This window comes from Brachycentrus maculatus, unplaced genomic scaffold (genome assembly GCF_059751285.1).
Source record: "Brachycentrus maculatus isolate JH-2025_06_01 unplaced genomic scaffold, ASM5975128v1 h1tg000539l, whole genome shotgun sequence".
Classification (NCBI taxonomy): domain Eukaryota; kingdom Metazoa; phylum Arthropoda; class Insecta; order Trichoptera; family Brachycentridae; genus Brachycentrus; species Brachycentrus maculatus.
Genome location: NW_028281285.1, coordinates 30,288 through 50,227, shown reverse-complemented (window position 1 = coordinate 50,227; position 19,940 = coordinate 30,288). Strand labels below are relative to the sequence as shown.

Sequence of the window (19,940 nt, the reverse complement as noted above, 5' to 3'; positions counted from 1 at the left end):
AGAAGAATAAGAAAATGCCAGTCTGAAAATTTACAAGGTTTATTTATAACCTGTCATAGGTTGGTTACAATGATTAAAGAAATGAGTCGAAACAATCGGCGGGTATGTATGAGGAGATGCATGAACGTGGAAAAGGCGAGGAATGTTTGCAAAAACAGAGTGGTGTGGCGTTCTATTCCCTCTGCCTACCCCTGCGGGGAAGCGGCATGATGGTTAGCTAGTTAAAAATTCATGGTTAAAATCGAACACAGATTTTTTTTCGTCCACTTTGTTGTGTTTTATTGTTAAAAACACGTTTAAAAATATTTTGAGACAATTGTTTCGCCCAGTCATGGTATTTTTAAACGAAGGCGAAACAATTGTTTTTGTGTGCTTTTAATAATTAAATACATCTAAGTAGACGTTCGTTTGAAAATGCCATAACTAGTTGAAACATTTTACAAAAATAATTTTTTATGTGTTTTTCAACAGTAAAATACAACTTGTTATACTTAAAAATCTGTGTTTGATTTTAACATTTAATATATAAATTAAAATGTAGTTCTATAAATTAAACGCCAAATCTAAAAATAGTATTTTTTATATAGTCGATAGCAAAATGACCTTAAGAAAAAAGTAACTTCGTCATAAAATACAGCCGATGTATCTTTCATCTCACCGGCCATTCAGGGCCCTTAAGTGATTTTAAGTAATGAGACCCTTGAGAGGAAGAATCCCTTTTCCAGACAAATGAGTCCCGTACGGACCGATCATCGTAGGTCCGATGTGCCGATCGATGTTGGCCCGGAATGCTCGTAGCGTAAACTGCATTAAACTAGCATTCTACACCACTCAAATTACGTTCAGGAAAATAATTAAATTGAACTTACTTTACCTAATTAAAATGCTGTAGAAAGCCTGACATGGAAATACAGGAAACCTAATTACGAAGCAATTTAGAGGAAAATATTGTGTATACCTATTAAAAATATAGTTTAATCGAATATAGAGGGATGATGTTTCTCCCTAGACAACTTGTTTTTTTGAGTAAAATAGCTTATTGCGAGGGTCAAATATGCAATGATAAAGAGATCTAGTGTTTATAGAGCTTATCTGTACCATCTAATCAATCAAATATATCATTTGAGTTTGACCAAAAACTTGTTCACAATTCTGAGTTTTATTCACTAGGAGATATTTTTATACATTTTTTTGAGATCTCACTTAACCAACCTATATTTTATTTATTGTTTCGGCATTAGCTTTGTGGTAAGACATGTTAAAATGATTAAAGAAAACACTTGTTTTTTACCACTTGAGTATTTATGTATTTTTATTATTTATAAATTCAAATATATATTTTCACATATATATAATTATTACCACAAATTGACTGCAGAATCGATTAATGAAAGTATATACTGTCAGATCTCTATTGTTGTGTATAGAATGTTGTGGTTGGTAATGTTGCAATATTAACAATACTCGTTCTAGTCCCCACTTTCTTCGTTCTTCAGTTTCCCCCCACGCAGTGAGAATCGCAAACTAACTGTATTCAAACAACCATGTAGCGCCTGTGACTACAGCCGTTTAGGTGTCTGATACTATACTTTATTATATTATACAATAGTCAGTGAGTTCTGTGATTCCCATCGATTCTTGATTCTCAAATAGCGATTACCCCTAGTCCTCGTCTTGGTATCAGGTGAGTGCACTATTGTCTAACGAGACCGAGCGCATCGCTACTTATTGAAAAGGAACGGAAATGAACGATGAATTTCAGTATAACGCTTTTGACGAATATTGAAAAATGTTGACACTTGTTTGTTAACAAGGCCAGAATTTTTTATTTTTTTTATTTTAAAAATAAAATAAACATTTTCCTAGAGCCTATTCAGTGATAGATTTATATATGATATATATATATATATATATATATATATATATATATATATATATATATATATATATATATATATATATATATATATATATATATATATATATATATATATATTTATTTATATATATATATATTTATTTATATATATATATATATTTATATATATATATATATATATATATATATATATATATATATATATATATATATATATATATATATATATATATATATATATATATATATATATATATATATATATATATATATATTTATACATAAAACCCTTATCCGAACCCAAATGGTGCATAGGACACTGTGTCATATAAACGCAGTGTTATCTTGATCGTTTATACATGAAGGAAAGGTGATCAGCCCTCCGCTTCAGGTACCAGGCCATGGTAATTTTGAATAAATATAACAGTGAAAAAATCACTTATATTTATTTTACCCTCCTTGGGAATCGAACCCGGGACCTCCAGAACGGTAGCCGACCGTGCTGACCATTACACTACGGAGGTAGACATATATAATATAATATTTTAAATATCAATATGAAGTTCTCCATAAATTAAATGCCAAATCAATAAAATGCATTGTTAATTTACAATTAATTGAATTTACTTTTTGAAATATGTATGAAGAGGAGGGCTGATCACCTTTCCTTCGTGTGTTAACGATCAAGTTAACTCATTTGTATTATGCAGTACCCTATGCACCATCGGGGTGTGGATAAGGGTTTGAAGTTTGTAATTCAATAATTATTTCAGCTGACATAGTAAATATCAGTTAACTTAGTAAGATCTCTCAGAAAAATGTGTGGAAAATGATATATGATAGATGTTCGAATGGTGATATAAAAATAAGAATTCGGAGATAATCATTTTCGATAAAATTAATGAAGGTGTGTTGAGATAGTTTGGGCATGTGAATCGAATGAGTGAAGAAAGAATATTAAAATAAATTTATGATTGGAATGTATTTCAAAATGTAAGCAGAGACAGACCGATGAAATTAAATGTGCTGCTAAACAATGTGTGGAATGGTGAGATATAAGGAAATAATGTAAGTTTGTCATAAGCATTATCGATACATATTATAACTAACTAACTAACTAAACATCATGCCGCTTCCCCGCAGGGGTAGGCAGAGAGAATCGAACGTCACACCACTCTGTCTTTGCAAACATTCTTTGCCTCTTCTACATTCATGCATCTCCTCATACATACCCGACAATTATTACGACTCCTGACCCGGCCGCTTTCAAGTATTTGACATACCTGATTGTGCCAAGTTTTCCTCGGTCGTCCTCTGCTTCTTTTTCCAACTACATTCGCCTCATAAATTTGTTTAACCGTTCTTTCTTCACTCATACGCTCCACATGTCCAAACCATCTCAACACACCTTTCTTAATTTTATCGATAATGCTTATCTCAGCCTTACATTCTTTCCTTATTTCATCATTCGAACATCTATCAAACATCGTTTTGCCACACATTCGTCTGAGCGATCGCATTTCGACTGCATTCAGTCTGCTTTCATCCTTCTTTTGCCAACTCCATGCTTCGCTTCCATACATAAGGGTTGGAATCAGAACTCCATTGTGTACTGCCAGTTTAGCTTCCGCGGATAGATTTTTATTTGCTAAAACTGATTTCAGTGCACCATTCACTCTGTTCCCAGCATTCACTCTCCTTTCTATGTCTTTATCAATACATATTATTGTTTAAAAAAATTGACATGTCATTAAAGATGAAGAAGAATATAGGTGTCTGGCCATTTACGAGACTGACGACAGTCACTGGTTTAAATGAACACTTTACACACGTGTAGGATCCACCAATTCTACCCATTATTGAAAACCACACTTCTCAAATTCTTGGATATTCTATATATATATGAACCAATTTTGAAACATTATTCTTGAATCACTAGAACTTCTCTAAAGACATGTATTAGTACAGACTTCCATATTCTTCTTCATCTTTGATGAGATGTCAAAAAATAATATGGAAATAACTCTTGTAATTGGAGATAATCAAGATTTTGTGAACAAGTATTACACACTCAAAATGTTGTAAAATTATCGATACAATTAATAAAGGTGTCTTTAGATGGTTTGGGCAGATGATGATCGAATGAAGAAAGAAACAGAAAAAAAATATGAAGCGAATGCGGTTATTAACCGCCCTACAAATACGAACGTACGTGATACGCGCGGTTTTTCTTCACCATTCCGCGCTAACCCGTGTTACCTACGCGTACGAGAAAATATATATGTTCCAAAAATACTTAAGGCGTACCTGATACACTGACAAATTTTTGTCAGGTTTCAAACATGACAATATTTTATGCAAACAAACGTTGTGATTTTTTGCTTGTTTATAAAAAATATGCCTGAAAATAACCCGAATGTAGGGTGGATAATAGAAGCAGAGGAAAACAAAAGAAAACTTGGCATTATCAAGTATTTCTAATACTTGAATTGATCATAGCAGGGGTTGGATTATTTGGCGAATCTGTATGAAGAGATGCATGAATATAGAAGAGGCGAAGATTGTTTGCAAAAACAGATTGGTGTAGCGTTGTTTTCTCTCTGCCTTATCTTGCGGTGAAGCGGTGTGATGGTTAGTTAGTAAGTTAGTTAGTTAAGTGAATATTGAATATCTGAAACTGACATCATGTCAAAAGTTAACTTATCGTACATAAAGCTTAAAGCTTCGAGAATCGCAGCTTAATTGCACTGTGAACTATGTTACATTATGCTGCACTGGAAATCCATCAAAATATTAATTGGTTCAAGCAAAAATACTGCACTCAATATTGAACTATATTATAACTATGTACACTTCTTTGTTTTGTCAAAGTCTAGATTTGTCCACTTTTTAATTATAAATGATGATATCTTAATACAGATGAAGAAGGTATTTAAAGGGCTTGCGAACTGTCAAAGGTTCGTTTAAGTTTTTAATCACTTTATGCGGGTTCGATTCCCAGGGGGGGTAAAATAAATAAAGGTGATTTTTTTCACTGTACTATTTATTCGATATTACCCTGGACTGGTACCTGAAGCGGAGGGGTGATCACCTTTCCTTCATGTGTAAACGATCAAGATGACACTGCGTTTGTATTACGCAGTGCCCTATGCACCATTGGGCTGCGGATAAGGATTTTATTATTATTATTATGCGCGTGTAACATTCATCATTCTAACCATGATTGACAACCATACTACTCAAATTTCCGAATCTGTATTTTCGATTGACATTTTAATTTTGTGAATCCCTCATGACCTGGTTAAAATAAAAGTTAAATAAGAATGGAATATGATGTTTCACTCGTCTTTTAGTATGCAAAATAATTCGGGTTGAATTATACATACGTTTCATAAAGGTCTCTGCTAATTGAAAAAAAATTCAATCATAGATGATGCCGAGATGCGTGAAAGATGTTAATAGATGCATAAATATATCTTCCGTAAATCGTCAATGTTATATGTGTGTAGAGTGATCACTCGTTATAGCCTACGACAGGTCGTATGCCATTTTTTTTAATGGTTAAGTGATCACTTTACACACGTGTAACATTCAATATTCTACCTATGCTTGAAAACCACGCTACTCATTTTTTTGTTCTTTGAATTACCTAACGTCCAAGTGACTCTGAAATCTAGCTACGGCTTATGCAACACCGCTTATCATGACCCTACTCAGACTTCAATTTATTAAGTTTCATGGCCTATGCCTACTCTTGAGTGGATTTGCTCTTTATGTTTAATGTTACTATAATTTCAGGTAATTCATGAGTGAAAATTCTAGGCAAAAACAATTACGTCACGATACTTAATTTTATGAGTCTCCTTCATATAAATATCTTTAATATCATGACGCTTTACGTGCGCGCTCACTATGCCATCTATGGATGGATTTAAAAGCTTTTATGTGGCACCCTTTTTTTAAATGTGTGCATGACCCCAACCGTGTTATTTTACATACTGGGAAACGCTGGTATAACATGATGTATATATTTTTTTATGCACCTTATAATTTAATGTTTTTACGTTACTTAATATAACTCTCCTCTAAACAAAATATATTTAAAAAAAAAATAAAGTATTAAGTATAATGCGATTCATGCTTCAACTATATTAATATTTTTCTACCTTTGCCGGATTAATTGTAACGAAATTAAAGTAATTCAGAGAATTCTATTTGAGTTAGGCATTATTTTCCAAATACATTATGATTGCTTATATTTGAGTCAACTTAGTTAAAACCATTACAAAATTTGATTTCGATCCTACCATTCTAATTTCGGGAGAAGAGTATTCACATTAAAAGATTTTAATAAAGATGAATCGATTAAAATAGTACATAAAATACAAAAGAAGAATATATGAAAATATATACAATTCACATATTTTTGTTGTTGATTTAGAACTGTTAATTAAGAATCAGAAGTTAAAGCTATGAAACTTAACTGATTGTAAATGAAATTCGATCTCTCAGACAAATGTGGGGTATAACAACGCATGATAGTTGCGCGATTGGTGAAACAAGGATAGAATGCAGGGCCAAGATGAGCATTATCGATAACAATAAGAATGTTGTGTTGCGATGATTTGAAGAACGAACAGTAAAATGATATTATGAAGCAAATGTAGTTAGAAATAGAAGCAGAGAAAGGGCGAAGAAAACTTGGCACGATCAAGTATTTCAAATATTTGAGCGTGGTCAAGTCAGGAGTTGAAACAGTCGGCAGGCGTGTATGAGCAGAGATGCACGAATGCGGAAGAGGCGAAGTTTGTTTGCACTGACAGATCGGTCTGGCGTTCTATTATATCTGTCTAACGTTTATTATTAGATTAAAACCAATATTTTTAGCTTTTCCACTTTTTTATTTGACCAGCGACCGGGTTTCGTCGTTACCGACATCATCAGACTGGTTAGACCAGTCTGATGATGTCGGTAACGACTAAACCCGGTCGCTGGTCAAATAAAAAAGTGGAAAAGCTAAAAATATTGATTTTAATCTAATAATAAATTAAAAATGCAATTCCACCACGAAGTGTCAGTGGATAATATAAATCTGTCTAACGTCTTACGTTGTATACTTACGTTATCATATGTATACTTACGTTGCATTATATTGCTGTAATAGCATATCATTTCATTTTAAACATTGTGATCATAAAAAAAGCCTATCAGGCGTATGGTATGTACCAATAAATTAAATAAAATATATATATACGCACTTTACTTTGAAAAATAAATAGTATTAAAACGCTTCTGAATTTTCCAATACATAAATTATTGCATGAAGCCATTTTAACCGTATGCTTTTTGCAGATATCGTCGAATGATGAAATAATTATTCAGGTAATATACTAAATTTTCATAAAACACCACATCAAAGGCTCGATTTATGTTATTAACGAATTTAGGGTATAAAGGAATTATTTTAGTGTTTCTGAAAAGCTTTTAACTAATTGATAATAACATTCATTTTACTTTGTGTAACCAATTAATATATTTATAAACGCTAATTAGTAGTCGTAAGCAGAGAGGAAAGAACCTAACACCATCAAACTTTGGAATCATGTACCTCCTCATGTATTCGTATGCTTGCTGATTTAAATGCTAACCAGATATTTAAAAAAATATACTTAGTTGCCAACTTAATACCAACCAGATATTTAAAAAAATATACTTAGTTTGTATCGTGAATAAAATGAGTGAGTACCCCTAATGAGTCACCATATGTTAACGAAACATAATTTTCCCCAACATTTATAATGAGTTTTCAATAGTTAAACACGCATTTTAATAAAGATATATTTAAAAAAGACTAAGATGAATATGGAAGTCTGAGTATTTGCAGGGCTTACGGCCTCCCATAGGCTGGCCAAGTAATCAGCCAACCAGCCCTAAGCCCTACAAATACCCAGACTTCAATTTTCTTCCTATTCTTTGTTGAAATGTCAATATATATAAGTCATATAGAGTAACCCTGATTTTTAAACCCGGATTTGGACACACTCAAAAAGTTGTAAATAAATCATTCTGTTGTTATATCTGAATGGTTTGAAAAAATAAATTGTATTTTAAATATTTTATAATAAACTTTGATATATTATTTTTTAACATCTCATCAAAGATGAAGAAGAATATGGAAGTCTGGGCATTTACGGGGCTGACGACCGTCATAGGCTGGTTTAAGTGATCACTTTACACACGTGTAACATTCACTAATTCTACCCATTATTGACAACCACACTTCTGAAATTCTTGGAAGTTCTATATATATGAACCAATTTAGAAACCTTGTTCTTGAATCACTAGAACTTCGCTAGAGGCATCTATTGGTGAGATGTAAAGAAGTTTTTTACTAAATATATTTATTTATTTTCCATATTCTTTTTCATCTTTGATGAGATGTTAAAAAATGATATGAAAATAACTCCTGTAATTGGAGATAATCCAGATTTTGTGAACAAGTATTTGGACACACTCAAAATGTTGTAAACTTTGATATAATTTTATTAATCTTTATTTTTTATTTATGTTTGAAGATTTCTGTGATTTATATATTAATTCCGCCATTTGTATTTTAGCATTTCCAAGAAACTAGTATTACGTAGAGAGATAAAAATCCTAGAATGAAAGGATACACAGTTTTAAACTTAGTTTATTTAATAACATTATTATTTTATTATTTTCGCTACTTTTAAAAGCAATTTATATTAAAGTGTTTTATATTGAGAGCAGGGTTTAACCCACGAGTAACAGATACTTATGTTATGGAATCTTTCTTAATACGGATTCTTTTTTGAGTATGAATTGAATACAATGTTTCTTTTAATAATAATATAAATATTTTGATAAACACTGAATATATTTTATAGAAAAATGTATATTTGTAATCGGAAAGCATGTTGGATACAAATACAAAAAATATCGTAATTTAATTTACGGGTATGTCGCTTGATGTCGCTTTGAACTCTCATTTTGGTTCTTCCAAAAAAACGGAATGGGTATTCAAAAAAAGTAGTCAGAATAATGATTACTATGCAAGAACATAAAGTGATGTTATAATCCAGCCGATGATAATTTGAAAGTTTTGTAAAAGTACAAAACTTCCGTGTTACGTTCTCATAAATTCTCTATGTTTTCTATTCCACCATTAATGGCCTAATGTCTCGCGCTTCTTTCATTATCCTTTTAGTGAACCAAAAAAAAACTCATATATCGAATCATATCACTAAAAACTCTTATAGGGAAATTTTCAGAACTTGATTACATTGTTTGTAATTCCTAATTAACATACTGTTAGACTACTTATACTTATATAAATACCCGTTTTTAGTGTAGTGGCAAGCGCGTTTCTCCCCCGCTTATTCCCCTCCCTACAGATGTCCATCTCATCCTGGCGAGCAGGAACCCAAGTATGTACAGACTGTTAGTTGTTTTTTCTGAAATTAAATGGAAAAATTTATAGTTTTTCTTTATAATTTATAGTCTATCATATTTTATAATTAAGAATTCAATTAACTTGACATTGGCAAATGCATTGTATTACATGTGCAACGCCATTCTATATTTTTAAAAAAAGCGAGTTTATCTATCATGCAGTAGGTTCCACTTTCGATCCACAGAGGGGTCAAAATAAATATTTGTCAATTTTGATGAAATTCAATTATTTTGATCAGATTTGTTCAAAACAATCCAATTAAAAAGGACTGGTACGTGTACAATAAACGCTGAACTGATCGCTTTGCCTTAATGCAATTAACGATTAAGTCAACTCTGTGTCTACCATATACGATACTATGCAACATTGAGTGCGTTTAAGAGTAAGAAGAAGGTTAACATAAATAAAACCACAGGTATGAGAAAGGTTGCACACTCTCCGAGATCTCTTTAACATATCGCTCACTCCTTTCAAGAAAGTCATAAATAAAAAATCTTGATTTTTCAGGAGAACGTTTTTAAAGTTGAAAAATATAATTAAATGTATTAAAAATAAATATCAAGCCACTTATTGAACTTTTTACTGTGTAACAGATATTTTTAGGTAAAACATGAAGGTTATTTCTCTATTATTTATTAAGTTTATTTAAAAAAATAAATAAACAATACCTTTTCTTCAAATTGCAAAAACAACACTGTCTGCCCTGTAGCGGGTAAATATTGAGTTAAAAATATGCCTCTTTTGCTGGGTTATAGTACATTTTCTGGGCATTCCAAAAACATGCACAACTGAAAATTGACGATTTTTTATTTATGACGTTCTTGAAAGGAGTGAGCGATATGGAAAATATAAAGTATGATAAGAGAGACTGATATGAAACTAGGCAGGTGGAGAGGCGACCTAACACTAGGGAGTGGAATGATCTCCAACATAAGATTTGCTGATAACAAGAAGCTAATGGCCGACAATACGGAAGGAATGGGTGAACTTCAAGAATACAAAGAAGCACAAGTAAAAATAAACTTTTGGTCGACCGATTTGAGTTCCGAAAAAGGAGCAGCTTCATATGAAGTGGCGATGATGTCGACGATTTTGTTTATTTAGGTTCACTCGTTTCTAAAGACGGAGGCTGAAATTGGAAAATTCGGAATAGTAAAACCAGCACGTTTAGTCTGACGAACATGTACATAAATTGATAAATATTAAGTATTTTCCAGTATTCTTCATTGCATGGTATGGACTGGAAACATGGACATAATATACGTGGGGGTCTTGCGCGTAAGTAGTGAAACTTTTTAGGTTCCAAATAGTTTATTTTATGTATTCCTCGATTTGCATTTGTTGAAAAATTAATTATATCAGGATTAAAGAGTAATAACAAAGAATTTAACTGAGAATTTAACTTGCAGTATGTAATGCAATTTGTATCGTAGTAATATTATTTATTATATCAGCATCCGATATAATAAATACTATTAATACGATACAAATAATTAAGACTGCAAAGTTTAATTTGGAGAAGGGAAACATTTTACTTTTTCGTCAATTTAAACTCCACTTACATTTGATACTGCGGCATTATTTTCTTATAATAGCATTCAAAATGGCGTGGGATTGTACTCGTAGGTAGAATTTACATCATTCACTGGACCCTATATATCGTTGTATCAGAGCCCTAGGCTAGGTGCCATTTCGTTCGAACGTGAATCTTAGTCATGGCTCCAATATTGCGGTTCCCAAAACTCTTCTTCAAAATTTATTTCAACTTTATTATAAAAATAAAATCCCTCTTTAATATTAATATCGTCCAATTTTTATATGTTGCCAATAAGTCTACTTACTGGAAGAAGGGTTTGAGTGTAATGTGCTTGTCGTATTTTAACTCGTTCGTTTAGTGCGAGTAAAAAAGGATTGAAAATTGAGTGGTACATTTGAGAAAGGCGATATTTTAATCTCTACTTTTAGAGGTTTTGCAGGTAGGATAGTAAGGATATGGAAGGTCAATGTGAAAAATATATCACAAATACCCAGACCAATTGTAAATAAATATTTCTTAAATTTATTTTGAAATCGTCGGGAATCGAACCCGCGACGCCAGTTTCGCAGTCAAGCTTCAACCACGCTATGGCACTTGTCTTGATTAACACGAAAATCACCGTCGTACCTATACTGAATACATTTTTTAAGTGGTTGTAAATTTAACATTTAAATTGAAATATTTTCAATAGATTGAAAATCAAAATAATTCAGCCCGCTTAAAATATTATATGCACAATTTGATACTAAAATTTAATCATTTGTTAAATCACTCATTTCTGCGTACAACATATTCCCATTCATCATTTAAGCTAAATTATAATTCTTTATTAATAAATTTGTGACATGTGATAAAAAAATTAATGACAGTCATTGCAATATTTTTTTTTAAATAAACATATATTCGTCTGCTTTTCTTTTTGTACATTTGTTTAATTACTTTATAATATTAAAACATGTTTGTATATAAATCATGAAATAATTTTACAATCGCTTTGTGTTTAATTTTAAATTTATAATAATGTCAATGAGTACGAATTCGTTAAGATTTTTTTTAAACTAAATAGTTTTCAGTATTCATTAACCTTGATCAAGATAGCCTCGATGGGATTCAATGCTCTATGCACTAACAGGGTCAAAATAACAAATGAATATAATGGTCTTCATCAATGAACGTAGCAAATAATTCAGAATTAAACTTGTAATATTACACATTTTAAATATTATTTGCGCAAAATTTTTCGTGATTTAGTCAATATTTTAACGATGTTGCAAAAAATGTAAGCTGGAATCAGTATTTCTTTTTAAATACAATATAATTTTTTGAATATGCTAGTGATGTATTTATGATTTTTTTTATACTTTTTTTTTAAATATTGTAAAAAAGAATAGCTACAATTTATTAACTAGACATTTCTTCTTATGAAATATTTATTTTAAGATAACGTTATGGCTCTCCAACAAAAAAAATCTGTTAAAAAAGAGAAAATTTTAGAGAGGGACTTTTAAGAGGGACATTTAATATTTATTTATTGTAGGTACTGAATTAAGGATAAAAATACATTTCTTTTCATTTAGTCTATTTTTTGCTTTTAAATTTCCATGTATAATCAGCATTATAAAGTAATATTATAATATTTTTATTTTGATATTTGTAGGTAGGCTGCTAAAATATTTAATTACCAAATATTTATATTTTTGTTGGAATTGCTTGGTGTTGAATTTTGTTATCTTAGGGACGTATTTTTTTTTTAATTTGCATTTTTCTTCTCCTTCGCGGGTCACAGTCTGTACGATGATTGGTTTGCTTTTTCTTTGACTCTATCCTCCGCTCATCTCTTCTACTCGGCATACCCGCGACAACGCATGTCGGATCACTGTCTATAGTATGTGTCTATATTTTTAATATTTTTCATACGTTAAGAATAGGAATTTTATTTTTTTTTTTTATTATTATATACATAAGTATAAATGAATTATAACGATATTGTGCCTTCATCGAGTTTTGCACATTTGAAAGAAAATTGATTAGGCAATCAAATATGACTGCAAACATTCACCAATTTCTACCCATGATTGACCATCACAATACTAAAATTTTGGATCTAAAACTCCCACTTAAATTTATCAAACACGTGATACAGTACATGTGAGTTCACAACAGCGATGTCAAAAAATGTGAAAAAATAAATCCTTAGTGAAAATAATCCAGATTTGTGAACAAGTATTTATAATTTCATTAGTTGATTCGGCAGTCACTTTATGGTAATTCATCCATTTATAATTTAAGTTTTATTTGGTAAATACCACTTTTACTTGAAATCTATTGACACGCATTTCAACGCATTCATATCACAATAGATTTTAAGAAATAGTGGTAATTACCGAGTAAAACTTACATTAAAAATTAAAGGTTTACAATTTGGTACTGAGGATTTTTGTGCCTCGGTCAGACGACCCTGAGGCGCGACCGCCAGCGCGAGTTGCCGCCGCGATGGACCGTCGATCACGCAGGTCGGCCGCGTTCGCTTCCCACGGGCTAAGCGCAGAGATTGGAAACCCTAAATCCAGACGCTATTCAATGATAAATAATTTTTAATAAAACTTCAAGCATTTTGAATTTATATGTGGTGGTCCTCACCAAAACGTTACATTTCCATTATAAATAATTTTAAGTAATCAGGAATTTTAGCTTATAAAATTGTTACGTTTTTGTGCGATTCAATGATTTCAAATTGGTTTAACACAGGATTGGACACGTTTTGTCGCAACTTTAATTATGATTTCGACAGAATACAGTAAGATTTGCGTTTAAAGAATTATTTTGCTATATTAGAAATGTAACTTTTTGGTTAGGACATCTAATAATAATAATAATTAAACCCTTATCCGCACCCCAATGGTACATAGGGCACTGCGTCATATAAACGCAGTGTTATCTTGATCATTTACACATGAAGGAAAGGTGATCAGCCCCCCGCTTCAGGTACCAGTCCAGGGTAATATTGAATAAATATGACAGTGAAAAAATCACTTATATTTATTTTACCCCCCTTGGGAATCGAACCCGGGACCTCCGGAACGGTAGCCGAGCGTGCTGACCATTACACTACGGAGGCGGACAATAAAGGACCTCTACATTTATTAAATATTAAAATTATTATAAGGGTGAACAAAGTTAATCATTATAATATTTTTAGATAATTTAAATAGCACGATTCTCGTAAAATATTAACTCAAGAGCACTTTTTGTAAACCATATTTTATCAATAAAAAAATAATAATAATAAAATTAGACAATTGGTTCGCATTGTCAAACTCTGTTATAGCAAGGCGTAACAATTGTCACGGATTTAATTTCCCTTGTATTCATCTTAGTAGACCAGTATAGTTTTGTCTACCGGTTTTGAGATATACCTGTCTTTTTGGCAGGACAATCACAACACCAACATGCAAAAAAAATACTACACGTCCCTATCATTGTATTTTTGTCATCATACGCTTACTACACAAAATATTTATCACATGAAATTTTTTGTCTACCCGATGACCAACATAAGATTGCAGCACAACGTGCTTTTAATGCCGATCTATTAATACATATTAAGAAATTTAATAATTATTTTTTCAAATTTCAATTGGTTAATACCATTTTGTGACAAACGTGTATAATGTGTGCAAGGAAAGTGATTTATTGATGAATGTTAGCAAATCCGAGATTATGGTTTTTGAAAGAGAATAATGCAGATCTGAATGTGAACAATTGGTAAACGGAGAGATTTTGGAACAGGTAGATGATTTCGTGTATTTGAGTAGTGTGTTTTCTAGTGATGGAAAGATTGATAAGACATAGAAAAGAGAGTGAATGCTGGGAACAAAGTGAATGGTGCACTGAAATCGATTAAAGCAAATAAAAACCTATCAGCGGAAGCTAAACTGGCAGTGCACAACGGAGTCCTGGTTCCAACTCTAATGTATGGAAGTGAAACATGGAGTTGGCAAAAGAAGGATGAAAGTAGACTGAATGCAGTCGAAATGCGATCTCTCAGAAGAATGTGCGACAAAACGATGTATGATAGATGTGCGAATAGAGAAATAAGGAAGGAATGCAAAGCTGAGATAAGCATTTTCGATAAAATTAAGAAAGGTGTGTTGAGATGGTTTGGACATGTGGAACGAATGAGTGAGGAAAGAACGGTAAAACAAATGTATGAGGCGAATGTTAGTGGGAAAAGAAGCAGAGGAAGACCGAGAAAAACATGGCACGATCAGGTATGCCAAATACTTGAAAGTGGTCAGGTTAGGAGTCGTAACAATCGGCGGGTGTGTATGAGGAGATGCATAAACGTGGAAGAGGCGAAGAATGTTTGCAAGGACAGAGTGGTGTGGCGCTCTATTCTCTCTGCCTACCCCTGCGGGAAGCGGCGTGATGGTTAGTTAGTTAGTTAAATACCATTATTTCTTAAAATCCATTACGCTACGTGTTTCGATGCGTTGAGCATCATCATCAAACGTTTAATAAACTTAAATGGTGACTGAATTTTAATGTTGTGAAACGTACATGTTTAAGACTTTCCAGTCGAATCACCAGGGTAACTGATACCTTAGCGCTTCCACGAGTAGAACAAACTCTAAACAACGTTCCTTCATGAATTGTACATCAAAATTAATTCGTGGGATTTCAGTATGTTCAACTCAACAATGTCAGTGATAAGATCATTTAACATCGGCAGTTGAAATTGATATTTAGTAAATAAAATATTTATTAAAAATGGATAGATTATACCACAAAGTGACTGCCGAATCAATTAATGAAATTGATATCGTTGTGAATCCCATGTTTCGTAATATTTTATTAGAGCCTTGATTTTACCTCTTTCCCCTTTTCATCCCTCCCACCCCTTATATTTACGAATGTGAAAATTTGTAATTGAAACTGTACACGAGCTTGTTTTCTTAGAAATTGTATATTTTAAATTGCTATTACTGATCTGTTAAATTCCAAAATAAAATAAAAAAGTTAAACCTTGATTGATAATGATTTTAAATATATATCGAAACACGAGTCACAGCAAATTTTAAGAAATAGTGGTATTTATCAAGTAAAATTTTATTTAAGAATATACAGTAGCGAGCACTCAAATCTTTGCTGACTGAAAATATCACAATTAAAAAAAAAAAAAATTGTCGTTGTGATTTCTTGATAACCTGTCAACAACAGGATGACCTGTTATTGACAGATCCGTGCTAGAAAAATATTAATTCCAAGAAAACTGCATACACTCTTGATAATGCTTTTCCAATTTTCTTCTTGATGTGTTCGTCATATCTGTCAAGATTTCAATATGCAGACTTATCAGCGGATTTAATGGAGTGGTCCTGACTTTACTCTACCTCTATTCCCCACCAGCCGAATATATCGTGGGTATACTGGCAAAAAACGTTAACTCTAAAATCCCTGTTTGAATAATCCCTGTTGTGGCTTTTAGCCTGAATAAAATACCCGCTTTCAAACTTAAAATTGAATTCACTTTTAAAAACACACAAATATGACATTTCAAATTAATTAATGTACTTTGCCAGATTATAGAACATCGAAAATTTTATAATATGCATCATTAAGTAAAAATTGCATATTTTTTCTTGAATGTTTTTCGTAGATACTGTGTGGCACATTTTATAAAATTAATTAACTAATTAACTTAAAAAATTAATTAACTATGTTTTCAGCACTTTTTTACTAATACAATTTAACCTACCGGTTTCGACAATATCTTGTCATCATCAGGGTTTATTTTAAATAAAAAACAATAAACATTAAAATTGTATATTTTTAAGTTAACGATTTTTGCCAGGATACCCACGATATTATCATACGTATATAATGCCCTGGTGCAGAGCGAGGCGTATAATTTTATTCCTCGGAATCTCTTATCTCGTTTTAGTGCATTCCGTCTGGGCTTATCATCAGTGATAACTGATTGATTGTCTCAATTCGCGATCCTCATTAATGCTTGAGTGTAGGGGTATGTTATGTTGATTGCCTGTTTGTTGGTGCTTGAGTTTCGGGTTGTTTTGTACAGAATGACAACATTTTGAGTGTGTCCAAATGCTTGTTCACAAATCTGGATTATCTCTAATTACAGGAGTTATTTTTCATATTATTTTTTGACATCTCATCAAAAATGAAGAAGAATATGAAAGTCTGGGCATTTACGGGGCTGACGACCGTCATAGGCTGGTTTAAGTCATCACACGTGTAACATTCACCAATTCTACCTATTATTTACAACCACTCTACTCAAATAGTGCAAACTGAAGTTGATGTTTCGTATTCGTAGTGTTTACTTCGACTTGACTTCTACTCGGTAAAAAAAAAAAAACAAATAAATATCCATATTTTTTTCATTGACATTGACATGACAATACGCATCCACGAGTGGTCTCAAAGTCGTTAGAAATAAAGGCCAGAAGTTATGTTATCTCCGAGTACACTCCGAAATAAAATCATTTCATTAATTGATTCGGCAGTCACTTTGTGGTAAAATATTTCCATTTTTTAATTAATGTTTTACTTAGTAAATACCATATAGTATATTGGTATGACTTCCAGAAAATTCAAAACAAGAATCAGGGAACATGAATTATGTTTAAAAAATAATAATTTTTCAGAATTCGCTAACCATTTAATAGATAATGATCTCAAATTTGACTACAGTAACGTAGAAATCCAAAAAATAATTAATACGAAAAGCCATAAACTGCAACATTTTGAAACAATAGAAATTCATAAAAATATAAACCTATAATTAACAATATGACAATGACTAAAGCCTCCCCCCTTTTGTCTATATTCCCACTGATAAGAAATAAAAATCAAAAATAAAAATAAATTAATAAATAAAAATAAGAAACAGCTACTACCCCCTCTTCAACCTTCAACGTCCCAAGGACCCAACTCTAAAATTTAGAATTAGCTTCACATACGGTGTTTAAAAATGATGCGGAATGCATCGAAACACGTGTCATAGTAGATTTAAAGAAATAGTGGTATTCACTAAGTAAAACATTAATTAAAAAATAAAATCAGTTACTTCCGTATGAAACACCAGACCAGGGTTGATCTAACTGAATCTCAGCCGCGCGCCACTCCGGTTTGGGAAAGTTTCGCACACACACCTCCGGTTAAATTAATTCTGGAGTGTTATCCCTGATAGGAGCCGGATGTATATCCTCGACTATTCATCAAATATCGCTTCGCTTTGTAATACATATTACCATTGCGTTCTCTAGAAACAGCAGTATCCCACGCTAATGTCAAAATGCCAAAATTTAATCCTTTCACAATGGAAGTCGGCGATATAATGTAATCGATATTTACTAAACCATATCATCATTAATTTTCCCTCCCCTACTCACTTCTAATGAGTTTAATGAATATCGCTATTATCTCGTGAAAAATACAAAAAACATGTTAATACATGTTCATACTAAAATTACAAAACATGAGCGTGACAACAAATCTTTGCCAAAAGCATCACTTCTACTTATAATGAGATTAATAAAAATAGAAAATGATATTTTCAGGTGTACTTCTAGGCGGAAAATAATCTTTTATATATTTATGTTAGATCTCTCAGAAGAATGTGCGACAAAACGATGTATGATAGATGTTTGAATAGTGAAATAAGGAAGGAATGCAAAGCATACAAGCACCACACAAGCACTATCAATAAAATTAAGGAAAGTGTGTTGAGATGCTTTGGACATGTAGAACGAATGAGTGAGGAAAGAACGGTAAAATAAATTTATGAGGCGAATGTAATCGGAAAAAGGAGCAGAGGAAGACCGAGAAAAACTTGGCACGATCAGGTTTGCCAAACACTTGAAAGCGGTCAGGTTAGGAGTCGAAACAATTGGCGGGTATGTATGAGGAGATGCACGAACGTGGAAAACGCGAAGAATGTTTGCAAAGACAGAGTGGTGTGGCGTTCTATTATCTCTGCCTACCCCTACGGGGAAGCGGCGTGATGGTTAGTTGGTTAGTTAGTTAGTTACCAAGTAAAAATAAATAACAAAATCGATGGGTATTACCACAAAGTGACTGCCGAATCAAATAATGAAATTTGTATTTTCAATTTGTTTCAGACGCAAGACCGAGAATCGCCAGGATGCTGAAATGAAGGCGGCCCTGGAGCCGAAGGACTTGTCGCTGCAGAACATGATGCAGAATGTGATGGGTCATAACAACCAAAATGACCAAGCAATGCACCTGATGCCCATATCCTATCCGGTGCCTCAGCACAAGATCAAGTAAGTCCATTAATTCTTTAATAAATAAAAAGAGGCAAATAAATCTAGCCAGCGCCCCTTAAAACAATACAATTTACATTTAAAAATAAAACACTTGCGTAAGAAAAGTTCAGCTTCCAACAAACCAACATGCCTTTACAATACCAAAATGTAATAACAAACAATTCCAACAGACAAAGTGTGTCCAAATACTCGTTCGCAAATTCTGGATTATCTCCAATTACAGGAGTTATTTTCATAATTTTTTTTTGACATCTCATTATAAGCTTAAATAATAAAAATGAAAATGTGTGCGATTATAATCCAGGATTCGGACCTCACATACTAATGAAAGAGTCTCTGCTCACTAAAAAGCTTCTTTTCATCTCACCAATAGATGTCTCTAGAGTAGTTCTAGTGATTCAAGAATAATGTTTCAAAAATTGGTTCATATATACAGAACTCCTAAGAATTTGAGTAGTGTGGTTGTCAATAATAGGTTGAATTGGTGAATGTTACACGTATGTATACGTGATCACTTAAACCAGCCTATGACGGTCGTCAGCCCCGTAAATGCCCAGACTTTTATATTCTTCTTCATCTTTGATGAGATATTAAAAAATAGTATAATAATTCCAACAGAACTTAAAATATTTGGGAACCAATTTCTTTAACAACCTTCTTACATACATAAAAAAATAATTAAGACATTAAAATGCCAAAAAATAAATTAAATTAATTATATGCATATTAATCTAA

At 32.2% G+C, this 19,940-nt stretch overlaps 1 protein-coding gene across 1 annotated transcript in view; it reads left to right on the top strand.

Moving 5' to 3' along the window:
* Nucleotides 1-19,940, top strand: part of twz (BTB/POZ domain-containing protein twz) — a 68,253-nt gene that overhangs the window by 25,944 nt on the left and 22,369 nt on the right. Inside the window, exon 2 of the mRNA XM_088273061.1 lies at nucleotides 19,038-19,202. Within this exon, the coding sequence (XP_088129187.1) occupies nucleotides 19,038-19,202 (165 nt within the window). The remainder of the gene's footprint in view (nucleotides 1-19,037; nucleotides 19,203-19,940) is intronic.